Below are 27,973 nucleotides of genomic sequence, written 5' to 3' on the forward strand. Positions count from 1 at the left end.
TTAACAAAACGCAACTTACAGACGAGTTGATACACGCACTATTTTTATAGGTTAAAATAAAAAAATTTACTACCGCAGTAATGGGTACAAACGCATACAACTACAGGCGTTTCTATTACTGCGGGTTTATATTGAGAAAACCGCAAGAATGCATACATGCCCAGTTTGTTGGTACCAATTACTGCTTCCGTAAATAAATAATATTAATTAATCAAAATTCAATTTTTATTGAATTTTTGGTATTCAAAAAAGGTTATCTTACTTCTGTAAGCAATAATAATATAAATTGATTCATTAATTTAAGAAAGAAGGACCTACAAGTTCCACATCTTTTCACGCAAGAACTCACAGAAAAGGCATAATATTCAACTTCTATAACCTGTCGATTTTAATTAGTTAATAATAAATTCAAAATTTATTGTACATGTAAAACTACTGTACAGTTAATTTCTTTCAGGTTTCAATTATTAGCAATAATTTTTTTAAATCAACAAAACTCAGTCATCGTTTATTTATTTTAGTTTATTTATAATTAAATCAAAAAAATTCGCAGTAATACCCACACTTACCTTACTTTATTAATATTTTATAAAACGTTCTTATTTATAAAATTTATTCTAGAGAAAATAAAAAACTGATTTATACTTTATTCTAGAGTAAGTTATATAAAAACAGATTTAAAATAAAAAATAATTCATTTAATAAATAAAAAAAAAACCTATGATCATTGACAAATAATAAAAAAAAATTTCATTTAATGACAAATAACTTATACCATTTTATTTCGAATTAAACAAATATTTTCAATGATTTAATATTACTACATAACATCTGGAAAAGTCAGGGAATGTCAGTTTCAAAAATCTGTGGTGGCTATGTCGAGTTATTCAACGTACAACAGTTCATTAGATGTTTGAAGATCAGTTGATGCGATCATGAAATAGATTTTTCAGCAAATAATAGATAGTTTTATAATTTTATTTGTTTCTGACCAATTTGGCACTAAATAAAATTTATTAATAACTTTTTAGTTACTAAGATTCGTTCAAATCAACCAATTCATTAAAAAAATATTTTGAGCGATAATTTAGAGAAATAATAATTATTTTTTACTTGACTTTGAGATTTCATACCTAATACTTTTTAATGAAAAAGAAATAACTGTAAAGTCCTAAACTCACAAATGTACGTTTGATTGAGAAATTTTTTTAAGGTATAAATGTCCAAAAAAAAATCTGTAAACCACCTGACCCTGTGGGTCAGACCTGAAACTTTACGCTCGAAAAAATTATTGTCAAAACACTTTCAAGCTCAACAATAGTAATGACGCACATTCCATTGCGAAAATTCAAGTAATAAACAATAACGAGAAAAAAATAATGAAGTAAATCGTTGTTTTTTTTAAATTTGCATGAGCAATATCTTTGCAAATAATGAACAGATTTTTGATGTTTAAAATGGCATATCACGCAGATTTCTGTTCTCTAACCTTGGAAAATTTTTTTGAAACATTTGATAAATAATATTACGAATTATTCCGAATAAATGAAGTAAATCGTTATTTTTTGTATTTTTAATCACCAATATTTTCAGAAATAATGAATCGATTTAGACGTTCAAGGTGACATTCGACGCAGTTTTTCAATCACTAACGTTCAAAAAAACACCGTAATCAATTGATTCAAAAATTTAGATTTTATTAGAGAAAAAACACTTTTTTTCAATTCTTTCGACAACGGTTTCTCTTGAACGAATGAACTGATTTTGGTAGCTGAGGTGGCATTCGACTCAAAAAAAAAAAAAAAACAGTTTTGAAAAAATTTTATTTTTGAAATATCTCCGAATGTGCCGTACTAATTGTGTTCAATTTTTTACAGCTTGTAGGAATTAATAAGCCGCGTCTGATGACACCTTAAAGATCAAGAACAGTTTACCCGTTCAAAAGTTACAGAATATTTACATACATACGTACGTACATACACACATACATACACTCAAACATCATCTTGAAATTAGTCAGAATAACTCCCAAGAACCTCAACACGTCCAGATCCCTTAGAAATTTGATTTTCGAAAATCGGACCGACACCCATAACTTCCCTTTTTTTGATAATTTTCAAATTTTTTAGCGGAAAGTTAAAAATGAAATAAAAGAAACCTTAATATAAATATACAAATCTTGAAGCGTTTTGTTAATATGATGAAGTAATAGATAAACTTTTATTAATATTTAGTCACAAATAAACAGGATTTCTACAATCGCTTAGCTTTCCTAGGTCTTGGAGGACACCAAGATACTCTTGTATTATCTGTAATTGATATTATCTCCATTCCTCCCATTTGAAGTCCTTTGATTGCAGACTGTAATTTAGTAGCGTTAAAAATAAACTATTTATTTTAAGTATTTAAAAAAATTTACCATTCGACCTGGTCCTAAACCAGCTACTCGTACTCTAATGGTTTTATATCCTTGATCTAATGCTTTCTAAAAATAAAAATATCATAAATTATAATTAATTAAAGTCTTATCTCATTGAACACATTAAATTTTTCTTCTATTTCTTCTATTCATATTTTATTTTTAAAATATTTACTTGATTCAATAGAATGTTAAATTGCTCCAATATCATTAATAGATTTATTTGTAACCCCATATTATTTTTCTCAGTGTAAAGTAATTATTTAATATTTAACAATACTCTAAATTGTTCTCAAACAATTTTAATTCTTTTTCAATGTAATAACTAATAATCAGCTGCAATAAATTCTTTTAAAATTAATCAGTCTTTTTACAAAACATAATCAATAAATAAATAAAAATAATTTTTCTCGATTCAATTGTAATATTGAGGATCAATATTTCCATCTTAGGTTCAATTCAATCAAAAATTTAAATAATGAGATATATCTATATATTTCATACACGACAGCGATCTACAGTCCCTACGTAACTGTTCAAACTTTGCTACAAAATTATTAAATAGTTTTCAAATTGAACTATCGATCGAATCATTTGGACCAGTTCTTTACTCTGAAATTTGATTAATCCGGAATTAGATTATTATTATTAGTATATTTACACAGAAAAAAAAGATTTTTTGGCGCAAGTAATTTTTTATTGACGCAAAAAATTCTGGTTTTCAATTCATACTGCAAAAAATTACTTGGGGCAAGTAAAAAGTTTTTTGGACCAACTAAAAATTTTTTGCGTCAGGAAATCCATTTTTTCTATGTATACATTGCCAACATATAGATATATATACAAGCAATAATAATTTAGTTACGAAGTAATAAAATTTCGAAATAAAAAATTGGTCCTTTACCAAAGGCGTATCGTCCATAAGCAATCAGAAAAAGTACAGTAGGGTGTCCCAAAAAACCCGACTATTTTTTTCTTTTTCGATCTCGCACGAAAATTTGTTGGTTTACGATGTTTTAAGAAACCTCTCCAAATATCAAGCTCGATAAAAAATTTTAAAGAGGTCACTCACGAATTTTGAAAATATCAAAAATGATTGAAATTCAGATTTTTCATTTCTAAATTTTTTCTTTCTCGTGACAGCAATAGTTTATATTTGTAAAATCATGACTACGCTGAAAATTTCAACACAAAATTTAAATACTTAAACGGCGCTCAAGAATTTTGAATATTAACTGATCATATGTTACTAATAGTTTGAATTAGTTATTGTATTTTTTTATAACTCAATTATTGTCATTTCAGTAAAATATAACTTTTGCATAATCAAAAATATACAGGACAGTCTTAAATTATAAAATTTGGTAAGTTTTGAATAAGCGAAAAAACCTACAAATTAAATTAAAAAATAAAGTACTTAAATAAATTATTATTTCTATTTCTCGGGTCATATTGTCATTCATTGTCACTGCAGATGGTGTCTTATACCCCCTCCCAAAATTCTGAAAAAATTCTTAAAATATCCTCTCTTAATGTAGAATATTTCCACCCAGCTTTGGTTCTGCGGAATCAACCCCTTCACCTACCCTTACAGAAGAAAAGTCTATATCACTACAAACGATGTCTTATACCCCCTTAAAATTTTTGCCCATTTCACTTTAGCTCAAGTATTTATGACCTTAATTAATTTTTTTCAATTATTTAGATAATTTCCTTCAGTAAACGTTCGGAACTTCAGTTACATAGTATTCAAGGGTCGCGCGAAAACGTCCAAAAGACAGCACTCAGAAACATTCAAAATTCTTGAGCGAGGTTTAAATATTTAAATTTTGGGCTTAAATTTTCAGCGTAGTCATGATTTCACAAATATAAAATATTACTGCCACGAAAAAGAAAAAAATTTGAAATAGAAAAGTCGGATTTCGATCATTTTTGATGTTTTCAAAATTCGTGAGCGACCTCTTGAAAATTTTTTATCGAGCTGATTTTTGGAGAGGCTTCTTAAAACATCGTAAACCAACAAATTTTCATGGGAGATCGGAAAAAAAAAAAAATAGTCGGTTTTTTTAGGCCACCCTAAAATACAGCATTCATATAATCTTAGAATAATCAAAAATTTTGACGTCGGTAATTTCAAAATATAACAAAAAAAAAAAAAAAAAACAAAACTAATCAAAAAACAAATAAATATCTTTTAGCGTAAAATTTATGTATATATACAATTATTCATGGCAACTTCGGTTTATTGCTCTGATCATATTTATTTATCATTCGAACTTGCTATCAGTAAACTCAAGATATCAAACTAAATATCAACCAAAATCGTTTGAAACTGTAAGAATACATAAATTCGAGACAAGACCTTTCTAACGATACCAAATTTAGTCACAATAACTCATTCTATCATAGAGATATTATAAATATATAACACGAACAGAATTTTTTTTACTCTTTTAATATTATAGATTGTACCAACAACAATAAATTAATTTGAATAATTCGAATCGCGTTCCTAATACCAAAAAGGCATATAAATTTTATATTTCGTTTTGGCTTTCGAGAACCAAAAAGGCCATACGCCTTTTTTTAATTTTTTTAATTTCACTGATCGCTTTAGAATTACGAAATTGATCAATAAACAAAATTTTAAATATTAATGCCAAAATGGCCTATAATGGCCATGGAGCTTCAAAATGCACTTTTTGAATTCCTGGTACGATTATTTTTCACTTGAGTCCAGCTTCTCAAAAATCACCAAAAAATTTCATTGTTTTTTTTTTTTTTTTAATTTTTTCCATTAGTGTATTTACATTTAAATTCGCGGGTTTAATTTTATGGTAATTTACTTTTTTTGTCTTTTGACATTAATAATCATTGCGCCTAAAAGCAATAAAATTTATGTATATTTCTAGGCTTTTTTCGTTTTTATTTTTTTTTTTTTTGGTTTTAAAATATTCATTTCAAACCATTTTTAATAGTCTAGTCAGTAAGTGAGTTTTCTGCGAAAAATATTTAAAACACTCTTAAAAATATGGAGATTGGTGCATTGGATTTAGACTTTAATTCTGAGAAATGGGTATTTTTTAATTCATCCGCCATTAAAATTTCATTTGTTATAAACAAAAAACGAAGAGACAAAAAGGGAGTCTCCGTTTTGTAGCTATAACTTCAAAAATATTAAAGATATCTGAAATTAAAAAAAAAGGCCATTCGACAGCCGAAATGGAAGGTAGATTTTCTAATTAATCTATATAAAAAGTTTCAAACATACATATCTTGTCATACATGTTAGTGTATAGTCATAACATGAAATTAGGCTCGTTTTCTAAGAGTGAGGGTAAAAAATGACAACGACTTTTTTCGATAGAATACAAGTGACAAAATTGTATTAACATGAGAAATGTATAAGCTATGTGGAATGAAAATCATATTTTTAACATTTTTTGATTTGATTAGAATTTTCAAGGCTATCAAATTATTGGAAGGAATGGTCAAAACATAAAGTTTAAGGTAAAAAATCAAAGCTTACTAAACAAGCTTTGAGATACTTTCTACTAAAATTGTTTATCAGTTTTAGTTTTAATGTTATATGAACTTCAACAGTAAATAAAAACTGATTTTTTTGAAAAATCGTGAAAATTCAAACAGCTATTACTTCAAAACTAATCGACCGATTTAGCTCATCTTCGAATTTGATCAAGATAATCGCCTATAGAATAAGTTTAGAAAATTTCATTCAAGAACCGAAAAGAAATGTGAGTGCTATCGTAATAACAAGACCAGTGATAATCATAGTACATAGAGGTACATTTGATACATCATAGGTAATAAAAGAAATGCTTTTAAAATATTAAATAGCTGTGAAATTTACAGGTTATTTTGTTCACAATCGCGTTAAGCGACGTTACGTTACGCAGTAAGTTTTACCAAGTTTTATCAAGTTTACTTTCTCACACTGTAATATTTGATGAAAATTATCAAAGTATCAATCGATAAGCTTTAAAATTTGCAGTTTTCCTCAGCAAGTTTTACGTAAAAATTATTAAAACTTGTTTCTTAAAATAACGATTTTGCCACTATAAACTGTAAATTTTACATTTTCAATTAGTAATATTTGTGTTTATTCTTTTCAATAATCTAGTTTAAATAGTGATAGAACCCACTGCGAAATGTAAATTTTTTTTTCTTTTTCATCTATACGTAATTTTTCGTTTTTTTATTTCGAGAAAATTATTCAAACAAATTAATATTATATATTAAAGTCATGATGTATTATAGGATATACTATAGTACATTCCAAAAAGGTACTTGTTACTTTGTCAGATGACAGAAGAATACTTGAACAAAATTGTATTTAAATTTGGAATATAACAATTCTAGAATATCTTTCTTACCAGGGAAAATACAAGTGGCTGGGCGCGATCTCGTAATGAGCACCGAACTACGCCTACTGCTGCTGCCAAGCACTCGTGACTTTCCCCTTCTCCATATCTATCTTTTCTCCCAAGAAATTTTTTTTCTTGGCTTAAGCAACTTTTGTTTTCTTGGTCGGAGCATATAAAAATACTTGCATGAAAAGTATAGTCCTTGTTCCGAGAAATTTTGTTTTCTTTAAACAAGAAAATGCAATATTGCTGCAAAAAAATTATGTATCTTGCTTAAAAAAAAAAATATCTCTTGCTTTAAGACATGAGAAAACAAATTTTGATTTAAGATAAAAATTTGAAGATAATTGTTTACTTGGTGCAAATATATTTTTATTTTCCGAATCGATAACAAAAAATTCTGAATCAAGAATATTTACCTTGATTCAAATTAACTGTTTTTTCTGTCGATAATCGCTAATATTGGAGCATGGGTCTTGGCTTAGTGTAACGTGCACTCACATATACTATTTCAAAAATATTTACTGACAATTGAATAGAATTAGTATTTTCGTACATCCAGCTAATTGCCGTGATACGGTCTTAAATTTCAATATCTAAAATGTAAAACTTACAAATTCAAATGCAAGTGATTTCATGGAATTGAAACACAAATTTTCAATTTTCAAGCTTTAATGAATGGTTGTAAAACTGCAAAAGTTTAAAAAGTAAATTTTTAATTTTCTGAAACTTATTGACGATACTTTAAAATGTAGTTTTACTATTTTTACATTTTAAATAGTAAAAGTTCGTGATTGCTAAGGCATTGATGATACTTGACATAGAAATTTTTCAAATTACAGTGTGAGATGTAATAGTTCCATTTTCTACATTAAGGTTCATGATTAAATGTCCATACTGTAAATCTTCTCGAACCACTTAACAAATTTTCTTATTTGATACTTTAATTTTCACACAACGACTAAACTGTAATTTTTACAGTTTTATAGAGGATTAAATGATTTTGAAAGAAACAAACTTTCTATAAGCAAAAGGTAATAATTATTTTACATTTTGTTGTGTACGATTTACATTTTCAAACTAAATATTACTGTTTAATTTGCTACTAATTTTTTACAGGATAAAATTTAAAAATTACAGTATACATTCTAACTTTTGTAATTTTTAATATAACGGGCTGGTTTTTACATTTTATTCTGTAACTATTCCACCTACTGTGATTTGGCTTGAATAATGAGAGTTGTATAGCTCGGGAAAGTAGAAAATCTATCAGGGGATGAACAAGCGGATAATTGCTTGTTGAAAACCCGAAAGGAACAAGTGGAGGAAACGCTTTACATAGGGTATGGGAAGAACTTGCATCCCACCACTAATCCTACGCAAGCATGTGGACCAAAGTTGGGAGTTTGGTACCGCGGTGGACCTTTCCAAGCCCACTGTGACCAGAGCCTCTCGATTTTCTGAGATGGAAGCAGTATTTGGCCCAAAATAGGTCGGACTCATGGTGGCTGTGGTTAGATACCACGCACAATGAGAATTTTTAGTAGATTTAATAAAAATCTAACTGTTGTATTTGTCCTCATGACGCAACTTTACAAAAAGTTTATATGTGTATTTATATATATATATATATATATATATATATATATATACACGATATAACGCGCGGTTCTTCCAAGATAGCGTCCACAATCCTGTACCGATCTTAATGAAATTTTTTTTGCATAGTCTTTAGCTAAAGAGCTCGGTTCAGTCCGAAGATGAGCTAAATCGGCCGAAAAGTTCAAAAGTTATAGTCATTTAAAGATTTTTTAAGTTTTCAAAGAATTCAACTTTTCTTGATTTATCTGTGAATAACTTTTGATCCTAAAGAGATAATCTATTTTTGGTGATTGAATCTTTATGTTCATTCGATTTGCTTTAATTTAAACTATGTTGCTTATTCTTTAGATAATTTTTTCTAATACTTTGATGAATTTCAAAATTTTCAGAAAAATAGAAAAAAACATTTTTTTTTACTTTCTCATTTAATAACTTTCAAGTAATACATAATAGTTGAATCTTGTTAATATTTTTATGTAGCTTATCTAATGAGCTTCATATTCCAGTAGTATTTTTTTTATATTCAACAAAATTACCTATTTATTTATTGAAATTTAGCTGTTGCATTCGTTTTTCCACTTTTTAATAAATTCATGTAACTGTTCCAATTTTGATTTCTGCCGTGTAACACTTTTAAAATCTCAACATTAAAGTATACGTAAAGTATTTTTTTAAAATTGACAAGCATAAATATAATTGATCTTATAAGCTTTAGATGAATCTTTAAACGCCACCACCTACCTTACAGATTTAAATAATTAAATAAATAATGAAAAATCTACTTCCATTTCGGCTGCCGCATGGCCTTTTTTTGATTATACTTCCGGTTAACGTCCACTATCACTGCCATTTTGTGTCTTGAACATCATGGCGCTCGCAAAAACTCGGAGATAAAAGAACATTAGGTGATGGATAAGGGCAAGTGTGTATAATGGCTTGTCTGAAATCTTAGTGATTATAAGTGGAAGAAACCTGCATGGGAAGAACTTGCACCCCACCACTAATCCTACGCAAGCATGTTAACCAGAGCTGGAAATCTGGTACCACGGGAGGCCTTTCCAAGCCCACTGTGACCAGTCTTTTTATTCCCTGAGATGGGAGCAGTGTTTGGCCCAAAAGAAGTTGGACTCGTGGTGGCTGTGGTTAGATCCAATGACATTTTTTGATAAGTCCGATAGTAAAAGTAAATTAAAAGTAAAAAGATCTCGAAATTTACTCTAACTTGACTCGAATAACTTTTGAGCAGATGGATTTATCGAAAAATGATAAGAGAATTTTTTTGTAAAGCGTTAAATTCCCTACAAAAATGTATGCTGGGCTTATTCGTCAAAAAAAATATAAAAAACAAAGAATATAAAAAACAAATCAATATTTACGGCACGGTTACAAGGAAACGGCTCGTTTTACGTCAATTCACTAAGAAAAATTTTTAACTTCCCGTTAAGAAAATTGCAAATTTTCAAAAATTCGGGAAGTTATTGGTTTCACCCTGATTTGTGAAAATCGAAATTCCAACAGGTGTCGACGTTTTGAGGTTCTAGGAAGCTATTCTGACTAATTTCAAGATGATGTCCGAGTGTATGTATGTATGTACGTACGTACGTAAATATTCTGTAACTTTTGAACGAATGAACCGATTTTGATCGTCGAGGTGTCATTCCACGCGGCTTGTTATTTACTATAAGCACTGAAAATTTGAGCCCAATCGGTAGCGTACGTTCGGAGATATTTTAAAAATAAAATTTTTTCAAAAATGTTTTTTTTTAATAACTTTTAATTCGCTCGATGGATCGATTCCAAAATCTAATCAGCTCTAAAACTTTGTAAGCCGCGTCGAACGCCACCTCAACCATCAAAATCGGTTCATTCGTTCAAGAGAAACCGTTAACGAAAGAATTAAAGAAAAAAAAAGTTTTTAGTATTTTGGAAATTTCTCAAAAACGACTCTATGAATCGATTTCAAAATATAATCAGTTGTAGAACTCAATAAAACGCGTCGATTTCCAGCTTACATGTCTCAATCGGTTTATTCGTTCGAGAGATATCGTTGTAGAAAAAAAATGGTAAAAAACGTTATTTTTTGAAAACAAAGGCATACAAAAGTATTTTCGAGCTCGAAAATGTATCCACAACAATTTTTCGAGCTCAAGGAGCTCGAAATAGGCAGGAAGTTTTGGGGCTGGCCCACAGGGTCAACCGACAGACCGATTTTTTGTAGGGAATTCAATTTCCTTTAGGAATATACATTGCTCAAATTCTTCAGATAGATGATTTACGAGTTTTGGGTAAAAAATGAAATTTCTGTCATAAAACGAATAGTCATAACGATACACCTCTTAATATAAATATTAAGGGCTCAAACTTAGACAACAACTTTTTTTGGTCATCAAAAATAATATTTTCACAGTATCGAAAGAAAAAAAAAATAGTCGATTTTTTTGGCCCAGTATATATATATATATATATATATATATATATATGTGAGGCATTCTACGTCAAATCGACCACTTTTGAACCCGAGCCCTTTAGATTTGGCTGAAAATTTTTTCTTCTTTTCTACCCTAAAAACGCTTCTCATAATTTTTCAAATTTTTTCACCCAACCAAAAAAAAGTTATAAATTAAAAAAAAAATGGCTTTTTTTTATTTTAAATAGCTATAACTTTTTCAAAATTCGGCTGATTGGGACTTTTTCAAAAAGTTTTTTCAAAATTTTTGTTTTTAAATGTGCTTTTCGAAAAAAAATTACAAAAAGATTACTGCAACGTATCTTCATCGTTTATTTTATAGACTTTTGGAAAAAATCAAAAATTTTTCGATGTTTATCATATTTTATTTTTGATTATTTTTTTTTTTATATATAACTTTGACATTTTTTGCAAACCCTCAAATTTTTTCGGAGTGGTGTTTTTTCGATTTATATTTTTTTTTTCCAATTGAAAAAAAAAAAATTTTTTTCAACTAGCCTTATTTCTCATAGCACCATGCTTAAAATTTTTGAGATTACTCAGAGAACTTTTAAATTTAGAAAAAAAAATAAAAACAATAAATTTGAATGGTAATCATCGATATAATTTGAATTTTGTTCGAAAAATTAAGTTACAAAATAGAAGGACCTTCTGCATAATTTTTTTGTGTTTTTTTCTGAAAACTACATTCAAAAGCGAAGAAAGTGAAAGAAAAAATTTTCGTTTGGTCATTTTTAGACAAATGCTGGGAATTCAAAAAAAGTTCTTTCGACCATAAAACAAAGAGTGTAGAAGAAATTCTTTTTGAATTCCCAGTATTTGTCCAATGTATAATGTGTAATAATTTGAATAAATAAAAAAATGATAAACAAATGGGATTAAAATTATAAAAAAATTATTTTTTAGTAGTCCAATAATTATGTAACTGAAGTTGCGACCGGTTAAGTGAATGCCAATACAGTCGAGTCTCGTTATGAACCCGCATAAAGGGGTGTAGGGGAATATAATTCTAAGAATTTGTGTACCCCCACTCTGTCAGCGCAGGCGACAGTCGTGAGTTGAACTTCTCCTACTTTTTAAGCGTGTGAGTGTGTACGTGATTGTTTCCAGTATCTCGTTATGAGTCCGTTTGACTTGAGTGTTATGTTTCTCATAGTAATACAGCTATACAGTGTCTTGCTTATAAACAAATAATAGGACTAATATGATAAATAAACTCTTAATTTCTTTTCATGAATATACGGTCTCATATCGAGACTCTAAAATTAATTTTTTTTTCACGTTGTGGAGGGGGAAGGTCTTCCGTGGAAATCCTGGTTCACGGACTCATAACGAGCGGACTCATAACGAGACTCGACTGTATATATAGATAAACATAATAAGAAAAATAGTAAAAAAAAATTAAAAAGTTTTGAGTGACCTTTATCCCCATGAAAAAACACAATAATTGTGTAGAGAAGCCCTAGATTCTCATATCCCATCAATCCACGGCCTTTAAGTATCAGAAGTACTGGAATTTCCAGCTGGAAGATTTTGAAACGGCGTAAAAAATTCTGGCTACACTTTACCCTGTTGGCGAAAACTCTAGCATGTCTGGAGTCACGTGAATTATATATTTTCACCATTTCGTCTGCATCCGAATGTCGGAAGTACTGAAATTGCCAGCTGAAAAATTTTGAAACGGAAAAAAAAATTCTGGCTACACTTTAATCCGCTGGAAAAAAATCCAGCGAGTTTAAAGTGACCTCAATTTTCTATTTTCACCGTTATGTCCGTCTCCCAGTGTCGGAAGTACTGAAATTTCTAGTTGGGAATTCCAGTACTTCCGAAACTGGGAGGTGAATGAAACTATGAAAACATAAAATTGAGGTGACTCCAGACATGATAGAATTTATTCCAGAGGGGTAAAGTGTAGCCAGAATTGTTTTCGCCGTTTCGAAATCTTCCAGCTGGAAATTCCAGTACATCCAACACTCGGAGGTGGATGAAACTGTGACAACATAAAATTCAGGTGACTCCAGACATGCTAGAATTTTTTCCAGAGGGGTAAAGTGTAGCCAGAATTTTTTACGCCGCTTCAAAATCTTCCAGCTGGAAATTCCAGTACTTCCGACACTTGAAGGCCGTGGAATTGATGGGATATGAGAATCTAGGGCTTCTCTACACAATTATTGTGTTTTTCCATGGGGATAAAGGTTACTCAAAACTTTTTATTCTTTCTTTACAATTTTCTTATTCTGTATATCTATATATATTGGCGTTCAATTGACCGGTCGCAACTTCAGTTACATCAATAATTACTCTATGAAATTGTCCTGAAACATAAAAGCCGTAACTTCAATAGTTTAAAAGATATGATTATTTAAAAATTCTAGTAATGCATTTTTTTATAAACAAATTTATAATCAAATGAAAAAACTTTTCTAAACTATTACAACGGATTCTTGTTCATTATTTATATAACACTGGTAGAGCACTCGGCGCAATACCGACATGGTCTGGGTTCGATTCCAAGTTCGGGCTATCTATATTTTTCTCAATTTATCTATAAATTGTCTTATTGAGAAGGTTTGCATGTTTTAGGTTTCCACTATATTAAATTGGATTTTCCCTTCCAAGAGCTCCCTAAAGAAAAAAAAATTTATAGACACATTTTTTAAACTTTTATAAGAGATTTTATCAAAACTCAAGTCTCCGAAAAATATGTTAATTAACAATTAAATAATTTAAATAAAAATCAAGCTACATATTTTTATTTTTTTTTGCGGGGCTATATTCCTTCAAGTGTCTAGATGACACTATAATTTATTCAAATTTTTAAATTTATATTGAATATTATAAAAAAATTATTTTGTGTTGCATACTTTGCTTGGCGGCAACGCCTAGGCACTGAAACAGCCGCGTGGAGCCCAACTTTCAATGTTAAATTAAAATTATTAATAATAGAGCTACTACTCGGGGAGTCGAGACTTATTTTACTAAAATTTTCTCCTCTTTTAGGATCTTTTTTTCAATTTCAGATATCTTTAACATTTTTGAAGTTCTAGCTACAAAACGGAGACTCCATTTTTGTCGCTTCGTTTTTTTTGTTTATAACAAATCAAATTATTAATGGCGGATAAATTAAAAAATACCCATTTCTCAAAATGAAATTCCGAATCCAATGCACCAATCACCATATTTTTAAGAGTGTTTTAATGAATTTTCGCAGAAAACTCATTTCTCGACGAGACTATAAGCAATTAAACAAAAAAAAAAAGATTTGTATGCCTTTTTAGCTCTCATTATATATGTTTATACAGCATATGCCTCTTTGTCATTAGGGAAGCAAAATCTCTTTTGTGAGTTGAATAGAAATATTTAAAAAATTACTCACGGCGCTTAATGAAATAGCAGTTGCTTGTGCAGCAATATTTGTTGCTTTTCGAGCATGTTTGAAGCCTTCAGTTCCACATGTATGTAAAATCTTTGTAAAACCTATTAAAAATAATCATTTCTGTATACTTAATAGATAATTAGATTAGATTATCTATATTAGACTGTATCAAAAAAATCAACTATTTTTTTATTTTTAAAATTATACGGAAATTATCGTTCAAGATGACGAAAAATAAAATGCTGTTAAAGTTTGAGCTTTTAATATTAACATTAACAACCGCCTCATCGTAATTTTCGATTTCCTATTTAAATAACATGGGAATAATTTTTTTTAAAGTTTGGAATTTTATCACTCACTAGGAAATCAGTGTATCAGAAAAACCAATAGAGATATTTTTGTTAGAAATTGAACGCTCTACAGAAAAGTTCTCTTATCATTTTTCGATAAATTTAATTTTTCCAAAATTATTCAAGGTCAAAGTTCAAGTCATAGTAAATTTTAGTATTAATTGACTTTTTTAGTGAAACTATCAGACATTTCGAAACGTTATAAGACCTTTTTGTAGATAATTTCATTTTCTACAACTTACTTCATACAAATTTTTCTGAATCCCTGAAAGCTCTTTAGATATTTGAATTTAAATATCAAATTGTTCCAAGAAATCGTATTCTGACCGATTTTAATTATTTACTTTTAAATGCAAATAATTAAAGAACTACCGGAAATATCGGAAACTTAGTTATAGATCATTTTTAGGAAATAAAATAATTTACACTAAAGGTCCTATAATATATTACGACATATCTAACAGTTTCGCTGGATAAGTCAAATAATACTAAAATTTATTATGAATTGAACTTTGACCCTGAATAACTATTGAAAAATTCAATTTATCGAAAAATGATGAGACCTTTTTTGTAAAGCGTACAATTTTCAACAAAAATATCTATCGATTTTTCGATACACTGAGTCGCTGGTGAGTGATAAAATTCCAAACTTCCAAAAAAAAAAAAAATTTCCCATCGTATTAAAATGGGAAATCGAAAATTGCGATGACGCAGTTGTTAATATTAATATTAAAGACTGAAACTTTAACAATATTTTTTAACAAAATAGTCGATATTTTTGAATCAGTCTAATCTACATGTTATAAATATTAAACTTACCCCTGAAGTCTGTTAAATTCAGTTTAGTATTATTAGGAGAACATGTAATATTTACAATAGGAACCTCTTTGAAAGGTATACCATTGAAAAGTCTATTGGGTGTATTCATATCAGGAAATAATTGTTGCCTATTAAATAGTTAAGTGTAAATTAATCATTGTAATAAAATGCTAGAGTGAACTAAGAACATTGTATTGCATAACCTCAAAAAAATTCAAATTAATATTTTCTATTTTAAATAAATGGAATTTAAATATATTATAAAACTTACTGACGAAGTGAATTGTCAATATCAATTGTAAATTCTCCTTCTGATCCCTCATCCTTTTTTTTAAACCCTTCTCTCTTCTTTCTTTGATCTAATCCAAATGTAGAAGAGGTTACATGTAAAAATCTTGCATTTGTTAGACAATTAGACAATCGTAATAAGCTTGTTAATGATTGCGAGGAATTATAACCAATGATCGATGTTCTTACTAAACTTAACACTGATTTAAACATTTTTTGTAAGCCCAATCACTGAAAATAATATTATAAATTGTATTATTTTGTGTCAAAAAAAAAGAAGTTTTCAAGAGCTTACAAAAATATATGAAGTAAATTTAAATAACATACAATATAAATGAGATGCGCATGCGCCGTAAGAAAATATGTCGAGTATACTTATCAACTTATCGACATACATCACATATATGATCAACAACCAGTACAATACAGTATACTGCCTAGAATACCAGAGTCTCAGCTCAGAAATTAAAATGAAACTTTTGACATCTTGATGACGTACCGTATACTCTCAATGGAATAAATACTGACTCACGTGAATACAAGGATGGGCGACGTTATAAAAATACATCGACATCGTTACATCGATTGTTTAAATCTTTCAAAATCAAACTTCCGATGTTCTATAAAAAAAAATCGATACATCGATGTTAAACATCGAGTGTGAAAATGGGCGAGAAAATTCAAAATGAATTTATAGCGAAATGAAATTAATCTAACGAAAAATGTAGACATTTTAAAAGCATATGGAATATTTATTAAGTTTTAACATTATCAACAAATAGAATTTTAGATAATTAATCGTTTTAAATGTATCTATACCCTGATTAAAAATATTGATTGAAAACAATTGAAAAAAGTTTGAATTCATTTCAATTTTTTAGATGGAATTGAAAAATATTGACTAAAATTGAACTTTCGAAAGTTGAATTTTTTGAATAATTAGAAGACGAATAGAAAACTATTCAAAGATATTCAGACTTCTTTGATTTCAATTGTTTTGAATTCCGAGCATTGAATTGAAAAATATTGAAAACATTTGAAACCAAAAAAAAATGAATATTTCTTAATATTTACTAGTAAAATTGAAAATTATTGAAAAGTGATTGAAATTTCATGGTTCCAGATTTTCGATTTTATGAATAATCATAACAAATTCAAATAAACTCGAAACGTTGAATTATTTTCTATTTCTTCCAATAAATAAATACATTTTTTAATTCACTTTTGTACGAATAATTCAAACGAATTCAAAAGATTTGAAACTGAATTTATTTCTATTTTTTAAATTAATAATTTAAACGAGTTGGCAACTTCGAATTTTTTTTCTATTTCTCTCAATAAATACACCACCCTCTGGTTAAAAATACTGATTGAAAAGAATTGAGAAGCGGTCACTCCATGCAAACTGTATATCTGTATATACAAACAAAAGAATTGAAATTATTGAAAAGAATTTGAATTTCATCATTTTTGATTCTTTTCAATCAATATTTTTAAACAGGGTAACGTAAAAAATTAAAGGAACAGAAAAATTTTATTAATTTTTTAGTTATTTTTGGAAGGCTGTAACTAAGTGAAAAATAATTGTATCGCGATTTTAAAAAAAGCATTTTATAGCTTGAAATCTCTAGTTTCGGTGCATTTTTTGCAAAATTTTTTAAGAGCTCCGGCTATTGCGCAAACATGAGAAATACCGCGAGAGAAAAAATTTCTAAATTTTTTTTTTTTTTCGAAGAGCCCATGGATCGCGGAAAAATTCTTTCAAGTAAAACGATGCATAGATCGTTTAGAAAATTTTTTCAGCTTCAATTTGGCTTTTTTTTTAACCTCGTAGGACAATTTGTCGCAGAGATATAAAAAAAATCGAAGAAAAAAAAATTGAAACTTTTTTTTTTGATATTTTTTGGTAATTTTTTTTTGTCATTTCCTTGCATTTGCTGAGTAACCAACGCAAAAATTTGAGAGAAGTCGAAAAAAAATTATTTTTTCATTTTGATTATGATTACACAATTAAAGAAACAAAACTTGTTTAGCAAAACTTTGATCGATGATTCCCAAAAAAACGGTTAGATAGATCAATTTGAAAATTTACAGGATTCTTGGGGGTACATTGAGCTAAAAAAGTCCCTGGCAACATTATTTTTTTATCGATATTTGCAAAGTAACGGTTGATTTACTAAAAAACCACAAAAAATCATTCTTTTGTACTTACTTCCAATGGATGTTAAAAGTAAAAAAAAATTCAAAATTTTTTGTCTGACGGTATTTCTCATGTTTGCACAATAGCTGAAGCTCTTAAAAAATTCTGCAAAAAATACACCGAAACTAGAGATTTCAAGCTATAAAATGCTTTTTTTAAAATCTCGATACGATTATTTTTCACCTAGTTACAGCCTTCCAAAAATATCTAAAAAATTTATACAATTTTTCTGTTCCTTTAATTTTTTGCGATAGTGTAAATAAATTTTTTAATTTACTATTGTACGAATAATTCAAACGATTTCAAACAGATTCAAAACGCTGAATTGGTTTCTATTTTTTCCAACAAATAAATGGACTATTTAATTTACGATTTTATGAATAATTTAAACGAGTTCGCAACTTTGAATTATTTCCTATTTTTTCCAATAAATAAATAAATTTTTTAGTTTACTATATTTATCAAAAAACAATCCCGGAAAGCAACAGAATGGCGTTCTTGGTTATTGTTTTATAGCGCCCTCGTGTTAAGCGGAATATTACGGCAGGAATTGCTCGACTCGTACAAATTGTTCGTCACAAGTATCTTTAAATTTCTCTCAATGAGCATAACTGAAGATGATTTGCTAAGATGTGAAATGAATCTAGTATGACAATTTTCAAATTTTCTTTTTAACACTTTAATTTAAAAAATAAATAACAACAAAAATATGCACATGTAAAAAATTAAAAAGACTATATCCCATGCAGGAGCTGCCAGAGTTGAGTGACGGGGCCCTTCTTGGCCCAGCACTGGGGAGCCTAGTTTCGGCACACCTATATTGGCCCATGCTTGGGCCAAGACTGGGTAATCTAGCCTTGGCCATTCAATGGCAACCCAGGCTTGGGCCAAGACTGGATTCCCCTGTCTTGGCCATCCAATGGCAAGTTAGACTTGGGCCTAGACTGGGTAACCTAGCCTTGGTCATCCAATGGTAAGCCAGTCTTGGGCCAAGGTAGGATTACCCAAATTTGGTTATACCTATGGTTTAATAAGTAGATCATATTAATGTAGCAGTTCAACATTAGTAGGTTCGTCCAGAAGCTATCGTTCGGACCCAGCAATCAGAAGGACGGCAGTTCGCGCCCGGAGCTCAACAGAATTTTCACCGAGTTTTTTTCACATCATCTACCTCCTTTAGATAGTCTAAACGTTAATGATCATAGATTCTACGAGGTTAATAATAATAAAACTTTTTTTAAATTAAATTTATCCGTTTCCTTCATTCATGGGCAGTATGTCTGGCAACAAAGTCTGGGCCAGGACTGGCAACGAAGCATGAGCCAAGTCTGGCAACCAAGTCGGGCCCCGTGTTATCATTCCAGAGTCCTACCAAGACTGAGCCAAGGCTGGCTTACAAGCTGCGGCCAAGGTTCTACATACTTGGACCAAGCCTGGGCCCGTTGTACTTTCCTCTCTGGGTAGGTGCAATTTTTTCAAATATTTTTTTTTTATAATTTATCATTATTAAAAGAAGTCAAACATCATCAGACGTCGACTAACTTCAGTATCATAATAATTTTTTATTCACAGAACAACCAGATATTAAGTTTTATTTATTCATTAAAAAAAATTTAAACAGTTGGAAAATCCAAACGTGCACAACTCATTTGCTCACTCAATAATAAAAAACATTTTCCTAAACAAAAATGACTCAAAAATAAAAATCTGGAAAACTTTTGATACTGCAGGCCAGCCCTGAAACTTCTCGCTTTTTTCGCTTTTTTTGAGCTCGAAAATGTTATTGTGAATACACTTTTGAGCTCTTTTGAGTTCAAAAATATTCATTACTGCATCGGGTTTTTCTAGCTCGAAGAGTCTGAAAAAAGTAGCCTTGTTTTACACTACAAAAATTCGAATCTTACCAAAAACAGATTCTCTATATAAAGTCGCGCCAAGTACACGTTTAAAATATTTTACAAGTAAAAAAAAAATTATTTTTTACAAAAAAAAAAGTCAAATCGAAAAAATACCAAGTACCTAGTATGATACAAAATCATAACAAACATTTTCATAAAATTAAAAAAAAAAAAATTGTATAACAAAATTTCAATGTACTTGGTGTGCTTACAAAAGAGTAAAAAAAAAACATATTTGATTTTGTCACGGCTGCTACATTCAAAAATTTTTAATTTTTTTTTTCCTCTCTTCCAAAATAAGTACACACTAAACCCTCTTATACGTAAACCTTTTTATTTATAACGCCGACTTACTGACGCCAGAAGTCGTACCGGACAAATATACCTACCTGAACGTAGTCAACGCTTTACAATTAAGTCGTATTGTACTCATGGACCACGCGTATTATATATTTCTCTTTCTGGAAATTCCATCATTTTTACTTAACGTACTTTTAAAATTTATGTATCCGTTCCCATTTAACTAATCTAAGCATAAAAGCGGTAGTCTTCTTTGATTTTTCATCTTAAAACTATAGACTACCCAACTCATGCACACCTGCATGTGATTCTTGGAAATTAGAGAAAGATAATGGAAACCTCCAAATTTATGTTTTCCTACACGGGCATGCTTGGCGACAGAGTGGCGCCAGGTCATCAGCCTACTTAATAGTCAAAATCTGTTTCCCAGGGATCACAGGTGTGCATGGGCCTAGAACTTTCGGGCGAGTCCGAGTCTTCTCGTATGGGAAACTGTTTACCACCAATTTTCATATGTGAGGATCATATAAAAAGACCATGGACTTTAGCTCATCAGTTCTTTTGGGAATCAAACTCTGAACCTTACCGAACTCCGGACACTTGACGGTGTTCGTGGCTATAGAGGATTGATATCCCGATTGAGCATTCGGTCACGTGAGCCCAGATCATTGGATCGGTCCTTGATCGTCGTAAGCACTCGTATAATCGGTATATTATTTTCTACTAGCTTCAGAAGCATAATCAACGCGATATTAGCGTATAGCATCCGATCACGTGAGCCCAGATCGTACGATTGGTCCTCGATCGTTGTAAGTCGTGAACTAATATCAACCGTTTAGCACCGGTACAGCATTGATTATCTTCATCTTATTTTAATTCATTTAATTTCATTCATTTTTATTATTTTTATATGGAAATATACCACGAGAAACGTCAAAAATTAAAAATTATTTTGCCGCGATAAATGCGAAGATTTTGAATAATATTTTGCTGCGAAAAAGCGAAGAATTTGAATAATATTTTGAAATACTTTTACCGCGATAATACGCGAAGATTTTATAAATTTATATTTTATATTACCGCGAAGACGCGAAGAATTTGAATACATTGAAATTATTTACCGCGAGAAGCGCGAAGACCTTCATTTTACTTTAACCTACGGAGGTATAAAAACGCATAAACATTGAAATTGATACAACAAAGTATACTAAATAAATAAATAATTCGATAAATTAGAATCACATTAATTAACCGCGAGAACGCGTTGTGAATAAGTGTCCTGTGTTACTGCTGACAGTCCTGATGACAGCTCACCAAAACCTGTTTAGGGTAAGTTTTTAAACATTGTAACCATTGTTTGATATTTTTATTTTAATGTACTCTGAAATATTTGTAAACCATATGCATGAAACATTTACTTTTATATTTACTATTCTAAATATTGCCATTTGTAACCCTTTTGTATTTTGAGAATATTGAGTCCCTAATAAATAAATACTCGTTAACATAAAACATTTGAAAAACATTATTTATCAGACAATTTTACTTTAACAATAAAATACTAGCTTCACGAGGCTTTTCGGCAACCCACCTTCCTTTATCCTTTATTTTTCTACCTGTCTAGCCGCTCAGACCGATACTTCACAGTAGGGGGTACACAATCTTACGTTTACCGCTCGACGTTTGATTGTGAAATTAGATCAGTCACATAATAAATTGGAAATCGTTTTGGGTTTTATCAATATTGTCTCCAACAATATCGTGTGGGCGCGAATTAAATATAAAATAGAATAAACTGAGCATTTGGTCACGTGAGCCCAGGTCATAGGATCGGTCCTTGATCAATGTAAGTACCCTTGTATTCACTATATTTTATACGAATATCGTACCTACGCCCATCACGATCTGCAATCGTGACAATTTTATTAGAAATTAATTTTGCTTGAGTACATGTAGTAACGCACACCAAGTACATTGAAATTTTGTTATACAATTTTTTTTTTGAAATTTTATGAAAATGTTTGTTATGATTTTGCATCATACTAGGTACTTAGTATTTTTTCGATTTGACTTTTTTTTTTGTAAAAAACAATTTTTTTTTTTACTTTTAAAAAATTTTGAACGTGTACTTGGCGCGACTTTATACAGAGAATCTGTTTTTGGTAGGATTTATTTTTTTTTTTTTTTGTAGCGTTATTATATTTTTCAATTTTTAGTATTATTCAACGCATAATTCATTGTTTGTCAATAATAAAGTATTAATTAGAGATCTATACATATTTTCAACGCAATTACTAAATAAAAATGATAATTTAATTGATCTGTAGATAGCACTAAATGATATATATATATATATACTGTAGATCCCTTATTAGAGAGGTAATTTTTAAATATAGACATTGCGGGTAGCTAGATAGAACATAAGAAAGTTAATCACGGATTATATTTTGAAAATTTTGAAAATTATCTGATGCATCATTAATTGTTAGTCAATAATAATTATTTAATTACAGATAATTATACGTATTTTTGACGCAATTACTACGTAAACATACTTCAACTGATCTACATTTATATCTGTACATACATATTTGAATAGCACTAAGTTGCCCGATTTTGGTACTGTTCAGCGGATATAACTTTATATACAACAGAACGAAATTCAAAATTTGGACTACAAGTTGTTACCAACATTCCTAGAAAGTTGACGATAATCGAGTGCCGCAACCTGACGCCAACTTTCTGAGAAAATTGAAGTCAACTTTCTGTCAACCCTGCCAACTAAGAGAATGCCAGCTGTTGGCACACATTTTCTCAGAAAATAGGCGACTAATTGCCGTCAATTTATGGAAATGCCAACAATCTTTGCGGCCAACTTGATAACAAGTTGCTGCAGTTGGTTGCCACTAGCTCGCTTTCAACTTGATTATCAGAAATCGCTTATGGCTGAAGTTGTATATCTCAGCTCCACTTACTTAACTCCTCATTATGAACCAACTCAATGTAAACCGATCTGATTTATTCTGATTGCAATCGTTTTTTGGTCGTTTGTCGATCAATGTCGGTCTATCAAAGTTGTTTGTGAGTTAATTGCTTAACTATGAAAAAGTAAATAAAAATTAGCCTTTAATTTTTTCCTTTTGACCCCTCTACTTCGATATTTTATTAATTTTTTCATTTAAATCACCAGGAAATCGTTTGTCGATGATTGCCGGTTAAAACAAAGAAAACAGTAATTTATTTATAATAAAAATGTAATTAAGAAACTAGATTTGTCATTAGTAGTCTTCAATAAAAATAATATTTTTTTTCTTTTGTATAACGATAATAAATCTTCCGATTAAAAATAATAATATGTTTCCATTCGTTAAAAACCCGATTTTCAAATTTTGCTAATAAGGTATTGACAGGTAGCGCCACAATGTTAGATGTACGAAATAATCCTAAAAGCCACCTTAGCTTGAAATTGATAGTAATTTGATAATTAAATTTATCGAAGTTTGCTGTCCGAATTGGCCGACAATTTGATATCAAAACTTGGAAAAAAAATTAGCGGTTGATTTTTCCTTAATTTAGAGGTCACTTTTTGATTACTAGAAAAAAACACTAATAAAAGTTCCCATGAAATTTTCGTCAAATGTCTGATAACTTCGGGCTTTTCCCTTTTTGACGGTATTTTGTATACGACTTTTAAAATAAATTTGGATTCGAATTCGGGTAGTAAGTTTACGTCAAATTGTATCGCAAGTTTTATGCAAATTCTCGTCAATAACGGAAGAGCCCGAAGTTGACGGACATTTGACGAAAATTTCGAGGAAACTTTCGCAACTTAAATTTTGCTAAGTAAACTGTACAATTAGGGAATATCCTTACAATTAGCATTGATTTTTTATAATATTACTCGATTAATATTATTGTACGAATAATTATTATTGTATGGCTAAGTAAGTAGAGCTCATTTTGGTACGTCCTAGCGAATATAACTGCAATATCAAGAAGTTTAAATATTTTAAATAGACACCCTAATACCACAGTTTGTTTAGCAAAAGTTTCCTGGGAAATTTCATCAAATGTCCGTCAACTTCGGACAATTCTATTTTCGAGGACAATTTATATACAACTTGCTATACAACTTGACGTAAATTTACTACCCGAACTAAAATGCAAATTCATTTCGAAAGCTTACTAGAAAAATTTTTCGTCAATTTCCAGGTAAATTTTTACTCCAATTTATTGTTAATTTCACTTGAAAAATTGTAAACTATTTTTTTATATTCAAGTTGTAGACATTTTTAAGTATAAATTTGATTACCTTTTTAAATGGTAAGAATGAACATTACCGACTTTTATGTGTAGCAAAAAGTGTTACCTCGAAATTGAGCAAAAATTAACCGTAAATTTTTCTTTTTAACTTTTGCTGTTAAATTGGTGGCAAATTCGTGCAGCAAATTTTCAGTAATTTCAATGTCAAATTACTGTCAATTTCAATCTAAAATAGCTATTCGGAGTTCTTCAATTTAATTTTATTTAAGCTAATTGGTAAAAAATTGACATTAGTTTGATTGAAATAGTTGTCAAATTTTGTCTTCTACTTATGACAATTCGCATGCAACTCACAACAATTTCAAGTAAAACTAAAGTAAGATGTTTAGTTTTTTCTGTAGTATTTATGCAAAATCGGGGAAAATTGATTGAAATTATAATAATGAACACTGACGTCAAATAAAGAAAATTCATCTTAAATATCAAAACGGATTTATTTATGATTATGAAACGTATTTATTTATGCTCATAAAAAATTTTCGTATGAAACTATAGTAAAAAAATACAGACCGAAGCACCGCTGGTGGCGCAATAATGAATCATTGCTATAAAAAAATTTCAATGTTTTACTCAATCGTGGCTTTTCTTATAACTTTTTATTCTCTGGCAGTGCCCCTAACGCATGAAAAAATTTATAAAAGTGTCTAAATTGGGGGTGCTATAGTATATGCTGGCCTAATTTTCTTATTTAAATTAGTTCTCATAACTAAAATGAATAAAGTTTAATAATTTTAAGACGAACAATCAATTATCTTTTGAATAGAGAAGGAATTTTCTGAAAATTTATTATTTTTAAAAAGTTTTTAAAAATAAGAGCTAAAACCACTATGTTTACGGTATAGATACACGGTAGGCTCGTGCCATGACACTTCACACATATACATGTGATTGAACGTGTACTTGGCGCGAGACACTACCGTGTCTCCTGATAATCAAAAATAACTCGGAAAAAGTATTAATTCTTAAATTTTTTTTTACGATTATTGTTTATGAAACGCAAGGTTCGTCAGGAATAAATGTAAGTAATTAAAAAGAAGTTTTAAATTGGATCAAAATGAAACAGAAAACGATTTTTAAAATTATGTTTAATTTTATTATTGAATTTTCGTAGCCCAATCTATGACTTAACTATTTTTAACTCAAACAGTTTGAAAATACTAGTGTGAAAAAGTATTATTGAGCTCTAAGCGCTCAAGAACAGCGGAATGTTTCGGAAGTGACACACAGGATCAAACTGATTTCAAATTTTTTAATTTGTTAAATATAAAAAATGATTTCGGATTGATAAATCATTAAAAATTTGATCCAATACTAAACGATTGCGATATTTATTAGTGATGGAGGTTCCGTTTACGGTGTTGCTTCTACCATCTTTAAACGAAATTTATACATTATTATTACGATTAAAAAGTAAACCGATTCTTGTTTCAATTATACGTACACCTTCCCATGAATCACCATCAAAGAAAGGTGAGCTCAATATTCTGTGAGCTGCTAAGAAATTATAATAAGAATAAATGAGTATTTATGTACTTTTATTTGAAATTAGTGCCACGGTAGTTACGAACGTAGCCAATAAATTTCAAGAATCAATAGTTTAAAAAAATTTGTCGGGGAATTTTAATAAAATTTACTAATTTTACATTGAAAATCAATACGTTGATAATTAAAAAAATGAAAGCATAATCTTCAATGAAAATCCAATATGACTACCCTAATAGCACTTTTGCTATAGCAAAAGTTTACTTTGTAAAAATTTCCTTGAACTCTTCGTCAAATGTCCGTCAGCTTTGGACGTTTCCGTTTTTGATGATAATTTATATACAACTTGCTATACAATTTGACGTAAATTTATGACGCGAATTCGAATGCAAATTCACTTTAAAAGTTGACTAGAAAAAATTAATCCATATCAATTTATTGTTAATTTGACTTGAAAAATTTTTAAGTATTTTTTTACCGTCAAATTGTAGACAATTTTATGTATAAATTTGCCTACCTTCAGTAATGGTAAGAATGAATATTACCAGTTTTTTTTTTCTAGTAAAGATTTACCTCTTAATTGAGGAAAAATTAACCGCTAATTTTTCGTTTCAACTTTTGCTGTCAAATTGTCGGCAAATTCGGGCAGCGAATTTCAGGTTATTTCAACATCAAATTATTATCAATGTCAAGCTAAAGTGGCTATTTGGGTAGTTTAGGACAGACTGTATATATATAATAATAATAATAGAAAAAAAATAATAATAAATAAAATATAAAGCAAAGAAATAGTTGTGAAAAAAAAGGCAGCTAAATTTTTTATGAATTATCAGTTTCCAGCTCTTATTTTTCTTTAGTAATTACAATTAATCAAAAAAAGAAGAAAGCTTTTTTTACTTTTAATTGCAGATGAAAACAAATTTTTTTTTAGTATTGGTTAAAAAAAAAAAAAACATTAAATTAAAAAAAAATAATAATAATAATATTTTTTCTAATAAGAATAAAATCAAATATAATAATAAAAGATAGAAAAAAAAATAAATAAATAAAACAAACAGTTTCACTCTCGCCGTTACACATTGAAAAATAATTTGAAATTGGAGTATAAAAAAAAATTAAAAAGGATGTCGATAGATGGCGCCCCAATATGCTAGATAATAATAATGATAATAAAAAACAAATATGGCCGCTATATTTTTTCGTAAATTGTCAGTTTTTGATTTATATTAATTATAATGAAACCAAAAAGTTTTAAATAGTGATTTTCATAAGGGTTTTTCTGTTTAAGAATTCAAGTGTAATAAAAAAAAAAAATCGGTCTGTCGGTTGACCCTGCGGGCCAGCCCCAAAACTTCCCGCCCATTTCGAGCTCCTTGAGCTCGAAAATACTTATGTATTCCTTTGTTTTCGAAAAAAAGCTTTTTTTACCATTTTTTCTCAAACGATATCTCTCGAACGAATAAACCGATTGAGACGTTTAAGGTGGCAATCGACGCGTTTTATTTATCGAGTCGTTTTTGAGAAATCCCTGCTTAAAAAATCCGATAGATTCTTATAGCCAAGGTATAAGGCCCTATACTTAACTATAGCACTTCTCATAGAACTTATTCATTCTTATAAAATGTCTATGGGAATTTATGAAAAACTATTGGATTCTATAAGATTTTCTAAACAGGGATTTCAAAAGAACTAAAAAAAATTTTTTTTTTTTTAATTCTTTCGTTAACGGTTTCTCTTGAACGAATGAACCGATTTTGATGGTTGAGGTGGATTCAAAGCGGCTTACAAAGTTTTAGAGCTGATGAGATTTTGGAATTAATCCATCGAGCGAATTAAAAGTTATTAAAAAAAAACATTTTTGAAAAAATTTTATTTTTAAAATATCTCCGAACGTACGCTACCGATTGGGCTCAAATTTTCAGTGCTTATAGTAAATAACAAGCCGCGTGGAATGACACCTCGACGATCAAAATCGGTTCATCCGTTCAAAAGTTACAGAATATTTACATACGTACGTACGTACATACATACATACACTTGGACATCATCTTGAAATTAGTCAGA

General features: G+C 29.4%; 2 protein-coding genes across 3 annotated transcripts in view; both read right to left on the reverse strand.

The window, feature by feature from the left end:
- Positions 1-627: 627 nt before the first annotated feature.
- On the reverse strand, positions 628-15,919 carry LOC103580272 (28S ribosomal protein S11, mitochondrial). Its single transcript, XM_008561965.3, has 5 exons — positions 15,690-15,919; positions 15,419-15,546; positions 14,250-14,350; positions 2,420-2,485; positions 628-2,361 (listed from the first exon to the last, which is right to left on the reverse strand). Exons 1-5 carry the CDS (start codon positions 15,917-15,919, stop codon positions 2,254-2,256), a joined length of 633 nt encoding a protein of 210 aa, XP_008560187.1. The 3' UTR covers positions 628-2,253.
- The window catches only part of LOC103580274 (protein phosphatase 1 regulatory subunit 16A), a 32,083-nt gene continuing 19,967 nt past the window's right edge, over positions 15,858-27,973 (reverse strand). For both annotated transcript variants that reach the window (XM_053740959.1, XM_053740960.1), the window contains exon 10: positions 15,858-15,937. In XM_053740959.1, coding sequence (XP_053596934.1) covers positions 15,901-15,937 — 37 coding nt within the window. In that variant the 3' untranslated portion in view covers positions 15,858-15,900. The remainder of the gene's footprint in view (positions 15,938-27,973) is intronic.

The sequence above is a fragment of the Microplitis demolitor genome, chromosome 7 (genome assembly GCF_026212275.2).
Source record: "Microplitis demolitor isolate Queensland-Clemson2020A chromosome 7, iyMicDemo2.1a, whole genome shotgun sequence".
In the NCBI taxonomy this organism is placed as follows: domain Eukaryota; kingdom Metazoa; phylum Arthropoda; class Insecta; order Hymenoptera; family Braconidae; genus Microplitis; species Microplitis demolitor.

Excerpts from the sequence above, each read along its gene's own strand:
- LOC103580272 (XM_008561965.3), bottom strand. The coding sequence starts at position 15,919 with ATGTTTAAATCAGTGTTAAGTTTAGTAAGAACATCGATCATTGGTTAT. Across the intron at positions 15,547-15,689 it reads ATTGACAATTCACTTCGTCA|GCAACAATTATTTCCTGATA; the intron begins GTAAGTTTTATA and ends ACTATTTAATAG. Across the intron at positions 14,351-15,418 it reads GAATTTAACAGACTTCAGGG|GTTTTACAAAGATTTTACAT; the intron begins GTAAGTTTAATA and ends TATTTTTAATAG.